Source organism: Amphiprion ocellaris, chromosome 7 (genome assembly GCF_022539595.1).
Source record: "Amphiprion ocellaris isolate individual 3 ecotype Okinawa chromosome 7, ASM2253959v1, whole genome shotgun sequence".
NCBI classification, from domain to species: Eukaryota; Metazoa; Chordata; class Actinopteri; family Pomacentridae; genus Amphiprion; species Amphiprion ocellaris.
In genome coordinates this window covers 11,339,675-11,364,463 of record NC_072772.1, presented here as the reverse complement: position 1 = coordinate 11,364,463, position 24,789 = coordinate 11,339,675, and the positions used below count along the sequence as shown (strand labels likewise).

General features: G+C 40.6%; 1 protein-coding gene across 1 annotated transcript in view; it reads right to left on the bottom strand.

The window, feature by feature from the left end:
• Positions 1-435: 435 nt before the first annotated feature.
• pid1 (phosphotyrosine interaction domain containing 1) overlaps positions 436-24,789 on the bottom strand; it is a 33,896-nt gene continuing 9,542 nt past the window's right edge. The window contains exons 2-3 of the mRNA XM_023283054.3: positions 21,283-21,429; positions 436-3,070 (exon numbers count right to left, since the gene is read on the bottom strand). Coding sequence (XP_023138822.1) covers positions 2,570-3,070; positions 21,283-21,429 — 648 coding nt within the window. The 3' untranslated portion in view covers positions 436-2,569. The remainder of the gene's footprint in view (positions 3,071-21,282; positions 21,430-24,789) is intronic.

The window sequence follows — 24,789 nt, the reverse complement described above, 5'->3', positions numbered from 1 at the left end:
CTGCGCCTGTGTCACACTTAAACCTGAAACATGTTTGGAAACACCATAAAGCTACGTTTATGAGGGTTTTTTCAAGGTATTTTAGCCACACGCAGCGCAGGAGTGGCTTCAATAGAAGGGTGACATACACAGGATGCCCCCAAAGCAGATTTTATAAGAATCACATTCCAGTCTGCAGCAGTACGGAGGACGAGCCGACAGTATGGTTATACTTTACATCTGTCCTGGCACCTTGTCAGAACATCATCTGGTTACCCAGTCTGTTTGTTCTGGGCCTGAACATGCCTTGTATTTATCCTCCCCCACGCAGCCGCAGCAGGGAACACATCACGTTAAAATCCAGCAGAGTTTAAAAGAATAAAAAATTTCTTTTGGTCCAGATCTGGGGCTTTGGGGAAATACATGAAGGAGGAAACAGACCACACCATCATACGCTTGTCTTGGTAAATACTTTATATGCATTGTTTTTTTGATCTTTGCAAACACTGTATAGAAAACACTTAAGGTAACATTTTTTGAAACATTTAAAGCGCGTCTGAGCTTTCAGACGGACATGGCACAGTAATCTACAGCTTTACAAACATCATCGCCTCTCTGGCCCGTCCACACACACCACTCCCCACCACACACACCCACAATCTGGTCCACACACGCACAAACATACACACACACAGCCTCCGCTATCAGGCTCTCCACTTATTATTCACAGTAGGCTTTATAACACTGTTTCTGTATCATATGATGGTTCTCAACATTTTTTTTTATTTAAAATAGCTATCAACATTTATGCTGTAATATTTGGAAAGTGATACATTTGTATTTACATAAGCTTATTGATCGAGATTCAAATACAATGTGTGTGTACATATTTATAGTCGTATGCAGGTGTGTATATCTGTGTGTGTGAGTGCTGATCAGAGCCATATGATCGTTGTGTTTGAGTCACTGACCGAAGACCATTTCCACTGATGGCATCCAGTCTGTTCAGTACAGTCCAGTTAGAAAAGAAGAAAGTGGTATGTAGCTCTGATGAGTTTTTCTTTCTCCCCCCACAATGGTGGGTCAGTCACTCGGAGCAGCGGTGAAGGGCAGCAGAGCAAACTGTCTCCCTGCCTCCGGGCCGCTACCTTCAAGCTGTCTGTAATAGCACGAGAAGATTATGGGAGACTGAAGTGACTGGAGATGCTGTCAGGTGCTCACAGTACATCGGACTCATCATACATTCAGCATAGGCCAGGAGGTGTAATCTTGGATGGCTGTGATTTAGGGTCCTACAACCTCGGTGACTGGCACATTCAGACTCTCATGTTTTCATTTCGTACGAGATCAAAGTAAGAAAACATGGCAAATGGTCACAGTACCATGTTTGATTTTAAAAACACCACCTTCAGCATCATGGATGATTCCCCGAAGTGTTTGCATCCAGCTAATCCTACAATTTCCTCCCTAATCTCCTTCCTCTCGTACCCTTTTCTCTTTCACACACAGAGATGCAAGCACTCACGTGTACATCCATATACACAACGTACAGAAGTAAGCAATTACACCTATACAAAGAGAAAAACAGAAAACATCAGGAAGCACACATGGCCACACATACACGTCGGGACCTGGACAAGACACCAAACTAATGTGAGAGGAAAAGTGAGGCACATAATCTGACAGGCAAAAGATAGCCTGAATTTTGGTATACTCAAAACAGAAGTCTGATGCGGATGATTAAGGTGACTCAGACAGGCCCAGGCTTTCAGCCCAGTGAGAACTTCTAAAATGTAACTTATTTAGCACCTATATTCTCCCAGGTGCCTGACACATACTCTGAATCTTTAAGTACCTATTTAAAGGAGACAGAGTAGGAGCTCTATCATCCAAATGAGAATCATTTTTGGGGTTGAACTAAGGTACCATAGCGAAGACATGAGTAGTGCTTAAAGGCTTAGCTTTACGTTCACATCCTCATTATTATTACCAAGTCAAAGGCATTGTAACAGAGAGCCACATAACTAAACATTTAAAGAATTTATGTGCTTCAACAGTCTCATAAACTCTGAGTTGGGACCCAAAATATGCATATATCTGCTGGGTACCTACATGGCAAGAGTAGCACTAAGTTATCATGAGCTGGGGTTAAAAGAACAGGGACTAAACTTTGTTATGTTTCGATGAAAAAGCTTAGGAACCACAAACTGTGTCTCTGATAGGTGCAGGAGTGACAGTGGTTGAAAATGGAAATGCTGAATGAATCTCTTGAGGGCGATTACAGAGGTGCTCGAAAGCCCCCAGTGGGTCTTTGAGGGTCATTTACTCAAAGTGGCAGCACTTTGCTATCCCTGCATGTAAATGTAGGTCTGCTGTAACTCTGTTTCATCTACCTTCCCGTTACAGCATTTTAAATCTACTTCATTATCCAGGGTGAGTTGGTTCACAGGGTCAGTAAATTTTGTTCTAAATTGATAACAGAAAGCGATAGTACGGGGGAATGAGAGAGAGAGAGCAGGTCATCTGTCCATCCTTCCGGTCACCCCTCACTTTTTTAGGATGGGGATCAGGAGTTTGAGCGAGTTTCGGTTCAACCGTCGTCTGGGGTCGAGTCTTCAGGGGTGGACGAGTCCTCAGCAAAGTCGTCCGTTGACCCGCTCTTGTGGATGCGCCCGTCGCTACGCATGCTGTGGAAAGTCTTGCGGAAAGCCTCCATCATCGAGTGCGCCAGCTTCTTGGCCTCTAGCTTGCTCTCGCACTCCACGGCATGGCAGTCCATTTGGAAGGACAGGTCGTCGTTGATCTCCCGGTAGATCCAGGCAAACACGTTGGGTCTGATGCTGTGGTCGGCCGTGCAGTAGGCGATGCGCGCCACCTGGTAGGTGTCCATGGTTACTGAGGCCTCGCCGCGCTCATCCAGGTGGTGAAGACGCACCTGGAAGGGCCGAATCTCCAGCAGAGAGTTGCCGGCGGGGCAGGTGCCCTGCTGCTGGGCCAGGGCACGACGCTCCACCAGACCGACCACAGCCGACTCCGTGCAGCCAGACAAGAACTGGGTCCCAGAGATTGTCACCTTGCCAAGGTAGGTCACCTGCAGCAAATGAGACACACAGATACTGTTAGACTAATCTGTGACACCACACAACATACGACAAATAAAAGTAGAAAAATACATCAGTGCACTTCCAACTGCAGCTGCATGGCAATGAAAAAAGAAAACACAATAAATGAACTTGGGTCAAAGATTATTTAGGTGAAAGCTAAACCATATTTTAGTAGCTGCAGGCATCCACACATCAAGCTTGAACACTTCTGCAAATGATTCATCTGCAGATGCTGAGTCACTTCCACGATCTGTGGCAGCTGTTAACAGCGTGAAGGATGGTCACTACAAAATTAATGCTTTCATCAAAAAAATGAACTGTGAAAAGCAAGAGCGGACTCATTTCGATTTGTAATTCACCTCAGGCGATTTCAACATTAACATGAATGCTTGAAAGGTACTAGGAGCTAATCAATGTGGAGCAAATTAAAAATAATATTTCACAGTGAACTAATTAATTCCATATTCAGTGTACATCTTTAGGTTTATTACCCTCAAAAACTGAGGTGTTTTAAATCTCTGCATGTAGTAAGAGATGTGCCTTAAGAGCCAACAGTGGTGATGAGAGGCTTTTCTAATTTTCTGGGGTAACTGTGCTAACATGCTGCAGGCCGTGTGTGTGTGTGTGTGTGTGTGTGTGTGTGTGTGTGTGTTATTTCCCAAAGAGAAAAAAAATCCCTATGTTGAGCTGTGGCTGTAACAAGGACCATAGAATACCATAGTAATGACACTGCATACCAGGAGAGCGATAGACTGAGGAGATGGAGAGGGATAAGGGGAGAGAGAGTTAAGAAGTGAACAAAGCTGGAGTTTTCTTTGGGAGTGTGGCCAGTTTTGAGAGCGGCCCAGGAATAATGGCTGACTTGTGCACTTCTCTACATGCTGTTCTTTATGGTTTTATAAAAATACACACAGGAGGAGCCTGCTACGAGTCAAACACTCAAAGAGTTTTCACTCCTGTCTGTGTTTATTCAGGGGCAGGGGAATACTCTGAACTCTGAGGAGTTCATTACAGCTGGCTTACATGCAGCACACATTTGACAAATGACTGCAGATAACATGAGAACGATAATAAATGTGAATTCAAAAGAAAGGAAAGATGTGTATCATTTCTATCAACATTTACAGAACATGTGGCCTGTGTGCACAATATCAAGCCAGACTGTGATCTTTGTACTACTAGTCCCTTGAGACATTTGCATAACTAATATCTACATAAGTCTTCTCAGTGCTAACATTATATTGCATCAGAAAAAGTCTAGCAACAGATAACAGTGTCAGACGGATTTAGAGCACCAGAAAAGAAAGAAAGCAGAAGCCCAGATCCTCCATCATGAGTTTTGTTTAGTCTGCAACTGTCAGGTCTACCTGCTGCGTTCTCTGCTATGATTTTGACTGAATGGGACCTTTCAGGCACTGAGAACAATCATGCAGCCACTCAGCCTCTCTGTAAGACAGACTGTTACTTTTATGTGGGACAGGTGGAGCATTTACCATCGAGCTACAGAAATGTAAAAGCTGAAGCAGGCATGGTAAAGATGTGCTGAAGCTGAGCAAAATGTCGTGCCTTGCCAAATTCCTTTCCTGTGAAATAATGCACCCTTTACAACTTATGGAGCCAGTTGTTATGTATGAGAACGTATATATTTCCTCTTCCACACATGTAAGTGCACCGTTCAAACATTCCACAAATTATGTAAGTTCCTTTTTTCCCCCAAAATTTGGACAAGAAGGTAGATATCAAAGTCGAATATGAGAATGGAGCTGGAACCAAGAGGTGGTGAGTGTAGTTTAGGTTAAAGACTGGAAGCAGGAAGAAACTGATGATCTGGTTCTGTCCAAACACACCACTAACTCTCATGTATTATTCATCAAAGCTGCAACAATTAATCAATTAGTTTACCTATTAACATTCATTTTCTGCTCTTGACACATTTTTCACTGCAATATAAAGTCCTGCACCTCTATGGAAACAGCACAACCATGTCTTTTTTCCAGTGTAACCAAGTTTTAATGCCATAATTCAGGGGAAAAAAGGGAAAAAATTTAATTTGAGTATTTATTTTTGGTTTTTTCATTTTACAAAATTTCAAAAATCTTGGTTCAATATGCACATTTTTTCCACAGGTGTTACCAATGAAAAAATGGGTGACTCTACATGCTATAGATATTTTATTATTTATGTGTTTAATTTGTCTCCATGCATGTCCCATATCAGTTCTGTGCAGTCTATGCATTTTTGGAAAGTAACTTGATCCAAGATACTTATGACTTCTTGCATTCACAAATACAGATTTCTTTTTTCTTGTTTTTTTTTTTTTTGTTTTTTTACAGATTCTGGTTCGTGTGATGTGATGTACATTTGGCACATTTTAAAATGAGACATGTCAAATAAAGTATTAAAATACTATGATTTTTAAGATTAGATTTATATAATTTTCCCAACGGAACCCTAAGTCACACATGAATAATTTAAGTTAGTGTACAGTTTCTGGCTATAATCAATGTCTTAAATTTTGTTGAAAATGATAACATGCCTTACAAACCCAACAGTGGAGTTTGAGGTTCGGAAATTTAAACTACTACATCAATCGCTAACTATAAAAACTTAATATCTTTGGGCTGTGGCTAAAATGAGACCTTTAAAAACATCATCTTGGGCTTTGGCAAATACTGAGTGACATTTTTCATAATTTTCTTGCATTTTATAGACCAGATAAGTAGTCGGTTAAGTTAGTCGAGAAAATAATTGACTGATTAATCAACAATGAAAATGATCATTAGTTGTAGCTGCATTATGAATACACTGTATCTTTCTTGTTTAATCCACAAACAGAAACATAGTAGTTAGAATTGATGCTTTTATGGGGTTTCTAGTTACATTCACTACTTCATACTCCTTGCACCATAGACAAGACATGAAAGCTGTATCAATCTTGTCATATTGCTATCCCAAAATGTTGAACTAGTACAACACACTATATGTTAAAGGTTGTTTTTATAAGACTTCTTCATTAAAAATAATAAATACATGAAATGCTTACACTGTTAACAATTTCTTCTCAGCAGTCTCAGCAGTTCTCCACTCTAAGCCAAATACGAAATTTTCTGAATGACAGAATTTATTGGTGAGAACACCTCCACTTAAAATAATTTTCTGTAATTTTCCATCTGACTAGTATAGAGTTAATTGCTCAATAAACAGACAGTGTTATTCCCCTGCATTATGTCAAAGAAGCAGCAGCCTCCCTCTGCTCTGGTAGCTTAACTCCTGAAATACCCTGATTGCAGCACAACATAATATGAATTCCCAGTTTGAGGCAACAAGGAGAGATCCAGGCAGCAAGAGCAGCTGCCTCCTCGTGCCTGGTTTTCATTAGTGGTGATCTCGGGGTGGGACATTCAGCCTTCACACCGGATCCGTCATTCAGCTGAGTAGCACAGGTCTGCAGGAGCAGCCTGGAGGCAGGGCGGGTTTGATAGCCAACCACACCGACACCCTCTCGCAGCCAACAGGCGGTCAGTCACTCAGCCAGCCAACAAATCCAAAGACTGAGCCAAGATACATCAACCATCCACAGTGTGCTGTTTGTATGTCAAACAGTAATAAAGAGTAATTAGGGGCCTCCTCTCTCAGCGTCTCCTATTTTGATATTGAGTTACTTGTTCAAACTGTGATTGTTTTTGCTGATTGCTTGCTTCCTAGTTAAATGAAGGCTGGCTGCTTTGCCAGGTTAAAATCAGAGCCAAATCACAAAAAAAGTGGTTAATGTTGTCTCTCAATATCCTTGTTTCCTCCTTTTTGGCTCTGCTCTGCTGTCGAATTCGAAAATTAGGAAGTGATCTGCCTGGTTCACAACTTTGGACACCACTTCAGCAGCTTGATGTTCAAACTAAATGGCAAGAATTCTCCCTCAATCAGCCTTCTTTTCACCAAGGGAAAGGTTGGAGTTTACTCTAACCAATCATTACTGACTGATGTGTCTGATACAGTGAGATGGTTTTTAACTTAACAATAATCACGAGCAGGTGGAAGTAAGAGAGTAGAGGAAGATTAGGAAACATGCTGGATTATCAAAGCATCCACTTCTTTATCCGAGTTTGACCAGCTTGGTGTGCATGAGCGTAAGGTGCACAAAAAGATATGTGAGGTGTGTGAGGTGAAGAGGTCACCAGACTGAGCAAACTTGAGAGTTTCATTCTTTAAAGTCCAAACCAAACATGTAGCTGAAGAGGAAATTGTGACATTGCTCCAGCAGAAAGATGAGGGATAGACAGAAATAGAAAAAAAAGACTGCTCAATACGGCCGTGTTCATAAAAAACAAATAAACCAGGAAAACTCTGGATGTGCAAGATTTTCTGGTTTGCTGTACATGAATCACCCATTTCAACTGAACTGATATTTTTTTTCCTTCAGGGCAAAGACAACACTGAGCCCATTTACACCTGGTATTAAATGTGGTTTGTAGGTGAATTTAGCATCTGTATAAGGAAAGTGAATGTTTGTGCATTTACTGTATGAGCACACAGACACACTAAATGTGAAAGTGAATATGGAGTTTATTAGGTGTGGCAGTGGACAGACAAAACACAGGTTCAACTTTTGCTTTATGCTATTTATGGAAGAAAAACTATAGAAGGATATTTCCATAATTCAAGCAAAACATGGTCAAATTTATTTGTGATTGCCTGGAAAATTCTGCTAAATTTGATACAAATAAACTTTGTGAATCATGTTTACTGTGTCATTAATGTAATAAGCGTGATTGTGAAATAATGCAGCAGGATGATTAGTGTAAATCCAGTCTTTTGAGTGAGAAACTACAGTATTTGGCCATGATGCAGTAATATCATCATCATAGGCAGAAATACAGCCGCTAGAATAATGGACGTAAACTAACTGTTCCCCCTGCAGCCAACGAGATACTCAGTATGAGATCAGCTGTGTAGAGTCCCTGGAAAAGTCAGAGAGATGCCAATTTAATACACAAATTTATAACCATCTATATCTTTTGCCTCCAATTTATGAATCACAAAGGGCTTGGTTCCCCCAATATCATTATACATTAATATATTTTCATTCAGCGTGTGTTTCTCATTGTTTGTTGTTTTCTTTGGGCCTTTTCCACACATACATAGGTATTTTTTCAAGTTTTTTCTATACATTTTGGCCTTTCATTCACAGGCAGACACGGCTTTAGTTCACTGATAATAGACCTTTTGAAAAACTCCGACAGACACAATTTGCAGCGCTACCATGTAGACAGGGAAAACTGAGACTTCTGGACTGTGATGTCAAATTGTGTGCAGTTATCTCCTTAGCCAGACGTGGCTAAAATGGTGCTGGTAGACAGGACTTTATGGTAAGACAGATGACAAAACAGGGTATCCTACCTTATTTCTGACAAGTTTCTACCATATTGCCATGTGTAGTGGTCTCAGGTTCTCAGTCAGATCCACTCCTTGTCTTGTTTTGAAAGGGCAAGACTGCAACAGTCAATTTCCAAACTCGGTATTTTTCAAAGGTAGTCCAAAAACCAAAAGGTTTCCCTCCTTGCTCCACGCACTGCTGATTGTAGCCTAACAGCATCTCATAAAGCTTTTTTTCAGAACTCTGAACAACACTGCTTCAGGGTTAGGGTTAGTATAGAAACCACCCTCTTGTCAATAAGGTGAAACTCTAAATATTTTTTTTATTCCAGGATAAACTGGCACATTCTTTTTGAAGATTTATGCAAGAGGTGTCTCAACAGTAACAATAACACAAGTTATTACGAAAACTTCAAAATATATTTTTAAAAACCATATCAAATATATAAATTTACACAGGAAACGTCTATTTGGGCACCACCTTCATTTCAATGAGGAAAAACTCCAAAAATCCTTTTAGCGTGTCTCTCACATTATTTGTCATGGCTCATGAGTTGGGGTCACGATGCAAGTAAAACCTTTCTTAGGTTGTTCCAGAGAAATAGATCATACAGCATGAGATGCTGCCAGTATATGTCAGATTGAACTCAAAATGTGACAGTGATTCAGTGGACAGTCCTGCCCAACGTAGGCTCACTTTTTGGTAATTAATCAAAGGTGTATGTTGATAATTAAAAAGAAGCCCAAAACAATGTGTCACAATTAAGGGGAGATGCATGTCAGGAACAATTTAATGCAAAGACGGGTACAAGCAGCACTGCCAACTAAACTGCTGTGTCATAAACAGCTTTGCCTGTCGAGACATCACACATTCGATTAGAACGTGTAATTCACAAAGAAACATTATAGCACTATGTTACATGAAACAGGAATGTGTAAGCTGCAAAACAATGGGATTTGGTGTTTATTATTAGATCTAATCACCACTGTAAATAAGAGGATTTTCAAGTTTGGTAACCTTGTGAGTCTACATTGGGCAGGACTGTCCACTGAATTACAAAGCTAGTTGCTAAACTTAACTGGAAAAGATTACACATACTTTTATAGTTCCTTAGATACATCAAAGAATTCTTTGGTTTCCTGAAAGCTTAAAAGGTTTAAATTAGAAGAAGAAGAAATTAAGAAGAAATTAGAATACTTTGATAGAATACTGAAAAAAAAAAAACACCAATTTGTTTAAGAGTGAGGAAATTATACTTTCCTGGATGCTGGATGAAAGAAGTCAGAGCGAGAAGTGGACAATCATATTGAAACTGAAACTTTTTTTCTAACATCTGACACCAGCTGAATGCCCGACTTAAATACAATCAAAGCAGCAGTGTTAAAATCTTAACGGAAGCACGAGTGGTTCTGTGCACAGTCTGTTTGCCTGGAAGCAAACTGAAAAGGTGGACCAGAGACAACTTAGTGGGAGACTTTCAACACAGTGCACAGAGCACAGTGTGTGTGAATGCATTTGTGAGTTTGTGAACAAATCAAGACGCTTTCCAAAGGTACAAATCATGGGCTGTGATTGGAACGATGAAGAGACACACTGACTCAAATGATCGTAAAATCCGCAGACGGAGGACAGACTTGATTTAGGTTGAACTCACTGACAGAGCAGAAATGAGCTGCTTTCAGGAACTCTAAGCCAAAGTACAGATGCCTGCCTGAGGACTGAGCATGAAGCAAAGCACTCTCAGTATCTTCATATCAGGTCCTGGATAAAATTGATACATCAATCCATCCATCCCAGACAAGAACACATCTGCTGTCCTCCATTCTGGCAGCCTGCTCACCAGTCGTCTCAGTGCTGGCAAGTTAGGCAGGCAGCTTAAATCATTCCAGAGGTCTACAAATCTCCCCCCGCCTTTGTTTCAACTTTCCATGTGTCTCTCCTGCACTCTTTCCTCTCTCTTTCACTTGTTTTTTCCATGTACTCCCATTATCTGTTACTCTCTCCCTCCTTTGACGTTCTTCTATCCTCACATCCCCTCTACTGTCTTGCACTATCTTCTGGCAGACTGTAAATATTTCTATACCATCAAGCTGAAAATATTGATTCCACGTGAAGCAATATGGAGACAGAAATAAAGATCAGTCACAGGAACGAAGGCCTTGGGGGCTGCAAAGAAGGAATGCAAAGAGGAATACAAAAACACAGAGAAAAACAGGCTGACAGAAAAGGGAGAAAAAAAGTTTTATGAAACAAACTTATGTGAAACTGAAATTCAAACTATCCAGTGGAATGCTGTTGTAGACGAGGCACAAAATGTGAACATATACCTGCTTCACAGAACAGACAAAATAAAACCCAAAGAAGGGCACTGAGAATGTTTGTGAGAGAGGAGGAGCATGGTTAAGCATTTGCATGTGTGGTGAGACATGTGGCCACTATTACTGACTCTGGTTTTATGGTGGGGTATTGTCTTTTTCTGTTCGCTCACTCTTTGTTACTCTGGGAGGCTCTCAATGGCCTGCTACCACCTGCAAGGCAAAGGTCACATGATCGATGAAGACAGCTGGGCAGCTCAGTAGACCTGTTTTTGGGAGCCTTGCTTACTTTTCTACTTGTACTATAAGACAACGAGGAGTTAGAGAAGGAGGCTGCTACTGCCCAGGTGACAATTTCGGCATGAAATCACTGTCACCAGCTGGCTAACTTAGCATAAAACAAAGACTGGAAATGTTGTGCACTCCAGTGTATCTTCACCATGCATCTTGTTGAGACTCTAGGAAAGCTCTGGTCATACTGAATTTTGTATGGATTAATTAAATGAGATATAGAATGCTAATAGGTGAGCTTTCCAGTGTTTTCACAACTGTAGTTTGGTTAATTTGATGTGGAGTAGGGAAAACAATCAGTCATCGGGAAAACAATAGTCAATTGATTAAGTGCCTTTAATAATTTAACTGATTAGAAATGTATTGATGGCAAGTTAAAGGACAAGGGAGTATTCTACTGTTTGAGACAGGTTTTTGTTAGTTTGCTGTCGCTCAGATTAAAGGCAGTTCTGTGTTAGCAAGCAGAGAGCATTTTGGGGGTTTAAATAGCAACACGCACCATGACAGAGACTTCTGTACTGGTTAATCGTTTCTGTCCTTTTGAAAGATAACCACCGGTCACCAGGACAGTGTTTCAGAAGCCGAATGGATATGTAACTCAGCCAATTTTGCAGCCAATGTTAAGTGTGCTTGGTTAAAAAACAAAAAACAAGAAAATCATAATTTGCATCCCTTATGTAAAACAAAGGAAAAATTTCAATTTTAATAGTTTGTGTTTCCACTGATGTTTTACTAACAAACCAAGTCAAGTTAAACAGACTGACCGCTAACTCACTGAAGTTCAAACATAACTAACTGGCATAATTGTTATTTTTGAGCTCCAAATCTATTACTTGTTCTAAATAATGACGGGTTAGATACAGGATGGAATACAGGTGTCTAATGACACAATCTAATGACAAGTATAACTGTGGGACTGCTGTCATTAACTTTTACTGGACTTAATAAACTGCAAAGTTTCACCAAAGAGGATACAAGAACCAACAAGCCCATAGTTTTGACAGATATCTTTGGGAAATCCCTTCCTGCTGACACAGGTTACCATGGTTACTAAATTATCTGCATACACAGCATTTCTTAATGCTTACCCATCAAGACAGCAAGTAAGCAGAACTTACACAATGTTCAACTTGTATTTTTTAATCACTGAGAAAACATAATATGACTTTTCCGAGAAAACTTTCAAAACACAGCAAAACAAAAATGACAAATTCCATTAAGATCTGTCAGTCCTACAGACCTATATCCACTACAACACATCAGCAAACCCACAGCCTGTGCAGCGTATGTACATTAACAGTGTAAAAACAGCTCTAACAGCCAGTAGTAAACAGGCTAGAAGATTAGCTCACTAGCATTACCAGTAGCTGGGGCTGACATGAACCTGTCTTGCCACTCAGAACGGTTTGTTGAATGGTTAGCTGAGGGACAGATAGACGTGCAGATATCTATAAATCATACATAGATCCATAAACAGTACGCATCTGTAGTCTGTAGGCAGAACTCTGTTGAATAAATCGCTTTCAAACTGACTTTTCTAACAGGTTTTACAACTAAGCTTCTGTTGCTATTAATGTGCTCCCTGGGGTTAATCGTAACATTTCACTTCTGTTAAATGGAGTGAAAGTGTACAAGAGTGGTGTGCCTTGGTCACGGTGTATGATACTGTTAGAGAGACATGATTAATCCAACGCTAATATTTTCTAAAAAAAAAAAAAATTTCGCCCAAACCACAATGTGGCAGGCTGTACCCTGCACGTTAACAGTACTGCAAAAATAGTCTGCATCTATTACTCATTAAACACTGTGGAGCATGCATTCCAACACATTCACTCTTGCACCACTGTGTATGCCAGTAACAAGGCTCTCTGTGTTTAGTGATAAATGAGGCAAACAGATTTTAACATTTTTGATGAATCAACGGATGTAAACACAACAATTGTGGAATGCTAAAGAACTAACAGACCTACGTGTAAACAGATGTGGAGAAAAGATGATAAAAAGTAGCTGGACGCGAAAGAGGACAGAAGAAAGTGAAGGATACACAGAGGGAGACAGAGAAAACATCCGCAGCCCAGCAAGTAAGCCAGTGGGAAGAGACGGGAACATCCTGGTTTCCTCATGCACAACACACACTGTCTATGTCAGTGTGCATTGCCTGTGTGTGTGTGTGTGTGCGTTTGTGTGTGTGTGTGTGTGTGTGTGAGGTGTAGAGCAGAGGGCAGCTGCTGCTGGAGCCACAGCTGGTTCCGCTATCAGCAGAAAAAGGAATCGAAGGGATGAGAAGGAAAGAGGAGGTGCTTTGGGAAAAGGAAGAACAAGAAGAGTCAATGAGGAGATACCTGTCCCTACGGAGAGGCTTTGGAAACATGGAGAAAGAAGAAGAAGAGGGGCAGAGACCACAGGAAGAGGGGCTGAAACCGGAACCAGGAGGCAGTTGTTGAGGAAAGCAGCTTGGTCCTATTGGATCAGGTCTGGGAACAAACTGTGATGTGAAGGTACAAACAGTCAGCAGCACTCCTCGATTGTGTCGTTTCAGCATTCGGCACTTTCCCAGAAACTGGTCCAAGGGCAAACAGGTGGTGCAGACAAAACAGGTGGCCTGTGCCTGTCCCCTCGCCCCCCAGTCACATTTTGTTCCATCCAAATTTTGTACGGCGAGAGATAAGACGTCACTGTGAAAATACTATTGTTTTTGTTCATTCCTCAATAGCTGACTATTTGGAAACATTTCAGATTTGTATCTGGCAGTGGTGATTTGACTATGACTGCCAAATGTAAGTAAATTACCCAATACCATCTGCAGAGGAAAGGAAACTTGTAACTTCCAAAAAGCTAACCTTTCAGGTAATTTAGAAAAGATGGATAAACAAGAGGCTAGTAGTAACAGGATAATGCCAGGTATTTTCATGACCAAGTGTTTTTGATGTTTTCACATATTTATAAAGCTTGATACAAGCATATTTTAGTGGGATAGTCCAAAATATTTTATTCTTTTTCTTACTGAGTTAAATGAAAAGATTGATAGCACTCTCATATCGGTGCAACATATCAATAAATATGAATCTTGAGGCAGCAATCAGCTAACTTATCTTGGCATAGAAACTAGGAAACAGCTAGCTTGGTCCTGTGCAGATGACAAAAGCCACAAATCAGCACCTCTACAGCTCTCTGATAAACAGTTATATCTTTACAAAACACATAGTTGATAAGCGCACCAACAAGTTTATGTCAGCTTTCAATTGTCCCTCTCGGAACATATATGGGCCATATATTTTACTGTTTCTGTGAAAACTAAAGAAATCAAGTACATATTAGATTTTTAAAGTTCTCAAATATTAATTTCTCTACTGCACTGGCCTCCAAATATCCACTGTCAGTCTAGTGTGGGCCATGTCATCTGAATAAAGACCTTCACTGAGCCACACACCAATACCATCCAGCATGTTCTAAAGATATAACACAACCATCCCACTGCTGGAGGTGGAGGTTATCCTGGTGTTCTCCTTCAGTAGGCCCCTGTGTCTGGATCCCCCAACATGACTGGGAATCCACTTCTTGGGAATGCAGCATTCCTGAGGAGGTTGTTAACATTCCTCTAAACTTATTGAATCAGCACAGTGCAGCTGGCTCTGCTTGTCATGGCATGCGAAGATGGATGTTTTTTTTTTTTCTAAACTGCTATGTGTATTTGCTTGTTTGTCTTGTGTGATGAAGGTGCTGTGTGTATCAGTACAGAGTCTGAGTGTTTCAATGTCAAGACAGGAGCACCTCAGTGTATATGAAAGGAGCTTTCACATTCTCACTCCCATCCATACAGCCTCCTGCAGGCTAAGATTCGCCGTATTCCATAGATGGCAATAAAATTTGTCTAAGTTGAGCTACACTTCAACTTTTTACTCTGGTGACACTGATGCCAATTCATGGCTACAAAATATAGTTATGTAAGGAGAAATATGCAAGGCAATGTTATTAACCCTCTGAACCCCTAAAACCCGCCAGCAGGTTTGAAAGACATGTTAACTTAAAAAAAGCCATAATTGCACCATTTTACTGAGGCAGGAACAGCAAAAACAGAATTATCCAGTTTCCATAACTGCTCTCAAAACTGTTGAGACCATCTCCCCACAAGGGAGAAGGGCTGCGCCCAATTATCATTCGCAATAGGTAGGGAAGAAAATGTTCCTGGCATGTGTGTATTTCTTTAAATCAATCACAATCCTCTAAGGTACTGTGAACCACAAGATGCAGCAATGGTGCCCCTGCAAAACGGTGAAGGGGATACGGTTTTAAAATGGTGAAGGGGATACTGTTTAGATGGAACATTTGCATACAGGCAGGCAACAACCATCATAAAAATAGATAACCAGGCAAATGGCAAACATTTTTAGCGTGCAGGTTGTTGTTTTCCTATACCGAAGGGGATGCTGATAATGGCAGAAAACGTTTCAACACATATTCTTTAGCATTGATTTTCTATTACTCATGATGTGTAACCAATCAAACAGAGTTGTTGGCAGGCCATTGCTCAAGACTACAGAGTGACTACAGATAGAGATGGGTGTATCTGCATCTGAGCCAAAATTGCATATTTTTAGATCATTTTATCATGGATCACAAATGTGCGGAATATTGGATCATATAGTTGGCCAGGCCAAGATATGAAATACAACAGTGAAAATGAGTGAGTAACAGACGCAAAAGACATGATGACCTGAGACAGAACTTTGCCTCACTATCCAGAAATCACTATCTTTCATCTGGGAAGAGCCAAGAAGGCTGGGTCAATCAGTGGATGTGAGGGAAGCCCTGAACTGCAGCCCAGTCTGGCTCCTGCACTGAGGAGTAGTAGTGCCAGCAGAGACAACGCTACAGCTAACCTGAACCAGAATCCAGACTGCCTCTGAACTTCTCTCTGCTCCAGTTTCCATGCAAACAATTTTAATCCTTTAATTCATGCCGACATTAAAGTAACCAACATGATATATTCTGTCTGACATTCAATAATTTTGCCATGTTCCCAAATTTTCTGTTTAACCATAATTAAGATAATGGCTTTTCCAAATAAAAACACAGAACAGCCTTCAGCGGGCTTTGGGCTTTCTTAACTGTCTTTGCAATCCAGTCTACACATGTGCAAGATTTAGTCTATGTCCAAGAACTGAAATAACCAGCATCAATGAGAAACTGACACTGTATTTTGTAAAGTTAACATAGAGCAACTATCTCATCATTGTGGACAAAAGCAAAACTCTCTTTTAAACAGAAACATGTCTGTTGCCCTCATGAACATCTGGTGCATCAGCCATGATGTCTGAAGACAGTTACTATCTGCTCTTTTATACACAGAAGACATAATCTAGGACTGTTTGCAGAGCATCATAGATTACAAAGTAAGCATGTCAACAAATCTTTCCTCTCTTAATCTACAAACACATACATAAATGTGACAGCACGAATCCAAAGGTTGCATTTCACAAAAACATGGATATATGTATATATAAATACACACACATTCCAATGGGAACTTGGAGCATTGGTCATCTCCACCCGGAGGTTGCTAATCATCTAAATGTCATCACTGTACGTTCTGTTCTCTTTTCACTGGAGGAGGAGTGACGGTACGTCCCGCACACTGACTGACATCAGAATACCAAGTGCAGAGAGACAAAAAAGTCTCTCTGCCTCACAGATTAGATAGAAGCATGGTAGGACCAGCCTGTCCTGCATGGACTGCCAGTGTGAATGACGTTATCGAGGGAGAATCACACACTATCACTGGTTTGGTTTACATACAAGTGCAATTATGCCTTGCAAAAGTAGCAAAACCATATGGTCATAGCTTGTGGTTCAACTTCGAACAGACCTTCTGACCTATAATAGTTGATTAAGTACAGGTGTTACTGACAATAAAGTCATGCAATCATGTAATACAGCTCTGTTAGACAAAATATCTGGACTCTAAAACTGAAGAAGCTAAAACTAATTCAGGAACCATTATTTCTATTATATTTTTAAAATGTTGAACCATAAAGGGGAACTTTCAGATTTGGGGAAATAAACTTTTGCTTTTTTGCCAAGAGTTACATAAGAAGATTGATACCAGTGTCACATCTGTACCGTAAATATGCAACCACAGTCTGCAGCTACTTGGCTAAGCACAAGGAAGTTACTGCTATTTTTATTCATAATCCAGTGCTTCAGCCCCGTGAAACCACAGTTCCTCATTTTTGCACAACAAATGAGATTTAACATGTTGATTAGTGAGCTTTAGAAGTGCTGTTAGGAGGATTGCGTTACCTTTGGACAGAGCCAGACTAGCCGTTTCCCCCTGCTTTCAGTCTTTGCTTTCAGCTAGGGAAACTGGCTCCTGGCTATCGCCTTGTATTTTCCCAACAGGACATCAGAGTAGTATAAATCTTATAATTTCATTTAAAATGACAGAAAAAAACATAAGACAAAGCCAAGCAGCAAATCTTTCATTTTTAAGAGCTGCAACTGGGGAGGGTTAGACACAATTTCTGAGAAATTAGTTTATAAACACAATATTTGCTGCCTAATTGTCTGTAGACTAGCTTTGCCAATTCTTTGTTTCACCTCTGAACAACTTTAATACAAATACATTTTTAAGTAACATTATGGCGAAGGGTATTCATTGCCAATGATGGGTCATTAGGTTTCACTGAACATTCATAATAACACGTCTCCAGACTACCAACCACATACTTTATGTCTTAACAGTGGGCTGTTACAAATGCAAGGTGGACCTGAATCTGTGGCTGTAAAGACAAAAGAAACCAAAAAAAATCTTGGTCAACTGAAATGATATCTACTCTTTAATCAATCACCTGGTCATGAGAAAAAAAAAAAAAAGACTGGGTACCGCCAGCTCGCACCTGCCCACATTCATATTTTTTCTGAATCAAGAACTAGATCACCTGGTGACCCCAGTACAATAGCTATTATAGGAATATAACACAGACAAGTTAGTCTACTGTTTTCAGATGATATGCCATGTTGGTTGTAGATCAAAATACGCTGTTTGTAAAATTTACACTCAACTTTTTGTTCTTCTGTTTTACCAAAATGCATTCACACCAACAACTTCATTTACACAGTGTCAATCAGTATGAACCCAAATCAGAAAATGTTCAGCAAATGTTAAGTAAGTTGCACAGTAGTCATAAAGTTGTGAAAACATGGGGGTATTCACAGGAAGTCTGTCCCCACCCTCACCCACCCCCTTGCCAAATATACTACATTATTCATGAAGACTGTTGATGTGGAACTTTTCTCCTTATGAAAGGGACGCTGGCGTCTGACCAGTCGACCAGCTGACTTGGACACTACAGCCTTGCCTGAATCTGACATTTGTGTTCTCATGCAGTGTATACACGTGATGCCAAGAGGCTAAATGCAAAAGCACATATTTACAGAAGCTAATTGGACTAGTAGGACCCCAGTGTGACAACTCTGAAACCTAACTGTGAACAAACAAGAGTGTTAAAAGTGAATACCAACTACAAATGAAATGCATATTCCCAAAAGTGAATGTGAAAAGGGAAAACATATAAAAAGGTTGATCATGTATTCTTTCTTTACTCTTGGGAAGTGGGGAGCAAATTAAATCCAAACTAAACAAAATTATGTGTAAGGATGTGAGCTGCTTTTTGAGCAGACTCCAGAGTCATTTCATCATTGCCATGGAGTATGACTATGGCACTGGTGCAGTTGTAGAGCGCATTGAACACATTTTCTCAATGGATGTGAAGTGGACGCCTTTGACAGCAGCAGGGAAGGCAGGGCAATGAGAGGTGGCCTTTCATCCTTGCTAGCTGTTAGCTTTGGCAGGCAGACAGCAGCAATCAGCCAGCCTTTCTGCCTGCCTGTAAACTGGAAGCACAACTGGGAGCTGAGAGAGGACGAAGTGAAGGAGAAACAGGTGAGAAATGAAAGACAGGGAATATAAAACACTCCATGGGGATAATAAATGCGATCATATTGAGTTGTACCATATAAAAGCTGAGCAGGAAGGACGGCAAGGAGTCCAAAAAGACTAATATAATTCCTCAGTTTTCTGCAGTGAAAAGACAATAACGTCTCTTTGAGGAGTAACAGTTTAAGCAGAGGTTCAGTAGCAGGTGGGCAGACAGATATGCAGACAGGCAGGTAGTGACTCAGACAGGAAGTTACACAAGCCAGCAGATACAGGCGGCGGGGCAGATACACTCATAAGGAGGTCGCAGACAGATGAGGGAAAGAATTTTTTTTGTTAGTGGCTGTATTCAGCTGAAAAGATGTAGTGGTATCCACGGCAACACGGCTTTGGCAATCTCAGCAGTGCTGGAAAGAGTGTGAGCACAGAGGAGGAACGGGCAGTGAGTAGATGGTGAGATTCACACCAGACAGAGAGGGATACCACATCCAGCTGGGTGTAGCATTCACCTAGGCGATATATCAATATTTATCTCCTATCATGCCAGTGATTGCCAACAGGACGAAACAACAGGCTGCTGTGTGTCGCTACGAGCTTGATTCCCACTGAATCAGACAGTTAAGTTTGGATACATGGATGCTTAGCGCTGGACGCTTTGTAATGATATCTGAAAATCAAAACATTATCCAAGTTGCTGGGTGGTTTGTCTCAATGCAACACGATGAGTGAGTTGGGAAATTAAGTATGATGCACACTTATATATACAGTATAGCATACATACACAAGCATACAACCTCTCCTATACAGTAATACAATCCACAGAATGTGTGTTTTGGTTTTTCAGTATAGCATTGTGGCTGCTGTGTAGTAGTTTTAAATGCTGTTTACACCCCTTCAGGAAGAAGACTCTCTCTGCATCTATGATTGACAACCTGGAACAAAACATTCAAACACACAGTAGCCAACACAATCTTGTTATCCTAAAATACAACCCACATCCATTAGCTAACGGTTTGCAGCAGTACATAGAGCAATCATAGATTAAAAAGTGTGTATTTTTATATTTGGAAAACCTATTGTGATCTCATTACTTCAAGGTGTGGGTTAAGCTAAAGATACCCTAACTGTCATTTCACCAGACCTTAAAAATAATCAGTATAAAAAAAAAAGTGTTTTGCTCCAAAGCATTAGTTCTCACTTGAAAAATCCTATTGTTGTTTAGTATTTAATAACCACAAAGATAACTACAACAATATGTGGGACAAAAGTGGCCAGAGGGCAATTCTTGCCACCTGTACAGAAAGAACTCTGCTGGTTTGTTTGTGTCTCCCAGGAAGACCAAATGTCTCAGCTTTGCCAGTAAAGGCTCTCTTACTGACTTTCACTTCATGTTACAATTGAATTTTAGGAGCTTTTGGGAAGTGCCAAAGACGACTCAGCATTTTGGTCTCTTAGCTGCCCTGGGAATAGTTTTTTCAAGACGTATTTGCATATGAGTGTGACTGTGTGTACATGATAGTGTGTCTGTGCTCATGTTAACTCTTCTATACAGTGATCCAACAAGCACAACAACAAGCATGGAGACTGTGTGTTCCATGTGTGTGTCTCTTGGCAATATTTTCAAGAGGTAATTATTTTTCCTCTTTAAGGCAGCTGCCAGATATGAAAAGTTTATTTTGGTTGGGTAAAGTTGGAAAGGTCTCCTTTTCCAACGTGCTTGTTAATGACACAGCATAAGTGACCAAAAACAACATTTAACACACAAAACACAATCCTCGTACCCACACAGTCACTTGAAGTTGTCTTACAAGTGCCCACATTCATGTCTGTTTATTTGTTCTGCTTACAATGCCGTGGCACAAGACAGTCAAATACACAAAGACAAAGTCTTGGTTAGAAGCGTTATGTGTAATAACAGAGTGTAGCTGCTATTTTGATCTGCAGGCCTGTTTGTTTTCTGTTTTGAGGACAGAGAAAAGAGAACAGGCTGCAAGTCAAACAGCTCATTGGATCAAACTCTACATCAGACACTTAGCAGAGCCAGAGAGAGGAGGAAAACAAGCACGCCAGGACACATGTGTGCCCACACAGACATTTAATATAATCATTTAAGGATGTGATTCAGATTTTCTGTGTGTTGAGGAATCCACAGTGGAACTTAATTAAACTTGTGTGACCAAAAAGAAAAGGAAAAACATTTGGATTATGGCTTTAATAATGCTATTAAAGATTTAGTGTTCAGGAACAGGAATGGATTTGAGGATTATTAGGTTCATGTGATCCTACCTTGTATCCAGCATGGGTCCTGCTCTTTGCGAGCGGTGTGGTAGAGCAGAGCTCAATGGCCTCGGGCTCATGAAAGATCACCGTGGGCAATGGCTCCTTCCTCAGCGTCAGCACATTTAGCTTGGTCTTCAGCATGGTCTGAAAGTGCTGATGGAGAAAGAAAGATACACACAGTACTTTAGAAATTTACCATCAAGCAGCTTTAAGGTAAACATGGCTATGGTTCAACATTCAGACTTTCCTTGTCAACACTGCTCAAGGCTCAAAAAATTGCAACCTCCACAAACATCAGCATTTTTTAATTTTTATCTACTAGAAGTATGCAATGCAGAATAAGAAATGTCACCACTCTGAAGTCTCAAAAATATATATTACAGTATGAAATATGACGATAGAAAAGAATGCCACTCAATGCTCCATAAACCTGCCATCAGCTTGGGGGTTTTAAAAAAATCCTGATTTTATGTTTAAAGCTCGTTTGATCAAAAACACAATTTACCCTCACATACAAAGAAAATACATCTCAGTGGTGAAAATTGGAGATGAAACCTGGAAGTGAGATGGTGTGAGAAGTTTATTCTGCTCCAAGTGGAATGTGAAGAGCAGAAGAAGAGAGCTCTGCTCTCTCTGTCTCCATCAAAACAAGTGAGGCCGCCTGCTCTCATACTACAGTCCAGGGCCAGAGTTTCCTGAAGCCGAGCAGAACCACATGGTGGATCTGGCCCTGTGCACTGTACCCTGCGGAATTTCTGGGCTTCCTCGAAACAGTCTAGGCAAAACTGAGCAGTTAATGAAATCAGGACTTTCATACCTAAGACAGAAAAAGGCAGGTTTAAGCCTGTGGCGTATCTGCAGGGTTAGGTGTCTGCACCCTAACCTTGTATTTTAACACTTCACTGGTCCAGCCGTCCATCAATGAAATCATGAAAAGAAATTGTTGTTCTATAACATTTGAGAAGTTACCTTGTGGTAGTATTTAAAACAGTTACTGGCAATTTGTTACTTGTGTCCCTCTTTGAAGCTTCCCTGGGTGACATTTGAATTGCCAAAACTATTTTTCACAGGTTTTGTGTAATAAGTCAGTGGGATAAATTAACTGGTCATGCCTGCCTTAGGGGACTAAGTCGCCATGTGAGGGAATTGCTGCATTCATGGATATTGGATGGCATTCCCGTTCTTTCTCACATTTGTTATTGCTTGCTACTTTACCCTACAGACAATACTAAGAATCTATACAGCCATGCCAGCTGCACTGTGGTGGTGTGTTTTGAGCCAAATGCTGACCTGCGGATGTTAGCAAGATATATTTATACTGTGTTCACCATATTAGCATGTTTATATGTACTTATTAGTAAAAAATGATGAATGGTGTTGCTAGACGAATAGTCCGGGTTCACCAAAGTGATCAGAAGTTATCCTGCGAATGACCTGAATGTGAATAGAAATTTCCATGGCAATCCAGCCATGTGTGCTGCAAGAGATGTCACAGGATCATCAAATTCAATGGGATTCATCAACTGCGCACCACAAATGTCTGTAACAAATTTCCAAACAATCCAAAACAATTCTTATTGTCAGGTGATTTAAAATCGTGAAACAAAAGTTTGAAAATTATATCCCATTTCTGGAAAAGAATCCCCCTAAATCCTATAGCCCGGCCCTTTAACAAACCTCTCAACTCAACAGAAACACAAACTAGTTTTAAACAGGAAAGTTCCACAATGTGTCCTGTTCTAAAAATCACCTGTCTTAACACAATACATCAACAATGAACGTGATTAAGAGTATTACAGCAGAAAAAATGAGTTTCTCGTTAAGTACAGATCACTTTTATAAATGCTCTCACTCACTGGTTCCTGTTCTCTGTGGAACTTCAAAGTCATTTTCTTTGGGGGAATGCACAAACACTATTTTTTACGCAACAGATGGTCAACATTTTCAGGCGATGAAAACAGCCAATCCTGCCAATGCAGGCTATCATCAATCTTCACCGTTGCTTCAGCCAAGAAGAACATCCTCAGTCAACTTATAGAAATAAGTTTGGTGTTCACTTTCAACATCACTGCATCAAATACTGTTACATTAAGCTGACTGCAAATAAATGTAATTCAGCTGCACATAACAGCATCTATACTGTATCTTTAAAATACTACTACACTGTTATTATTTTAAAGGTTTCCGATTATATCTGAATTCTATTTGTTCTTACAAATTGCTCGAACAGTTGTGGTATGGTGTATAAAAGATGTGTCAAGTGATACAGCTAAAAGCACAACTTCACACTTGGGGCCAATTTACTGCTCTATTAAGATGATGCTGTACAGTGGAGCCTACAACCTGCACACTCACCACAACGGAGCTTGGAGCCGACAAAAGAATAATACAGAGAAGGAGGGGGAGAGGGGCCTGTCAGGAGGAAGATAAGGCCAGAAAAAAAGCGAGGCGCAGATGAAGGAGAAAAAGCAAGATGGAGTTGTGAAAGTAAAGCCACATGTGTGTAAACGCTCGCTGACCTCCGCGTCAGCACTTTACAGCTTCCTGACAGCGGCTCGCATTCCTGCGGTTGGCCCCGGTACGGCGGGAGCAGGGTGGGAGGAGGGCTGGCGGCAGGCGGGGGGCCTGTGGTGGGCTTCCCGACTCCTTCACCCCCCATCTGGAGCAAAAGGCCTGAGCGGAGGGCTGCTTGTGGAGTAACGCTGGAATTCTATTCACAATATTTTCACTGCATTTTAATGTTTTTTTTTTTTAATATTATTTCTCAAGTCCCAACAGTCTCCTCATCAAGTTACGGCTGCTATTGATTCTATTTCTGACTTTATCTTGGACCCAGGCAGGTTCTCTGTCTCCATCACTCCAGTGTGGGCTGGCTTGGAGCTGGCACAAGGCGAGGGTCCTGTCTACACTTCACACATAGATGTTCAACTATGGCTGCTGTCACAAGAACACATGAAACTTCTAAACAATGGTCCTCTTTCAGTATCACGAAAAACAGCTTTGCTTTAAGACCGATGATTAGGCAATTGCTCAGATGCCCTACCTCCATGGAAATGTTGAATTTTACTGAAAGACTCACATTCTCTGCAATTAGTGCAACTAATGTGACACATTAATTGGCACAAAGGGCCTCAAGGGTTCACTAAAGTAAACAATCGCTAATCTAATGGTAGGACATTTGAAAGTAACAACACTGCCAGAGTTTAATAAGAGACGATCAACACCCATGCCTTGAGCTTTTTGGATTTTTTTTGGAACCTCCATTGACAACCTCGGACAAATATCATCATTTGACTTCGACATGTTTCTGAAATGTACATTAAATTTCAGCCAAGTCTCCTAAAAATAATGTTCCAATACAAGTAAACTGCATTTTCCATTGCGTTTTGAGATAACATTTTTTTTTCTCAATTACTTTTGTGTTTCATGCACACATGGATAACTGCTCATACTTGAGAAAATAAAGCAAGTGGCTTCTAAAATGATGAATCCACAGGGTGCCGATTCAAAGCA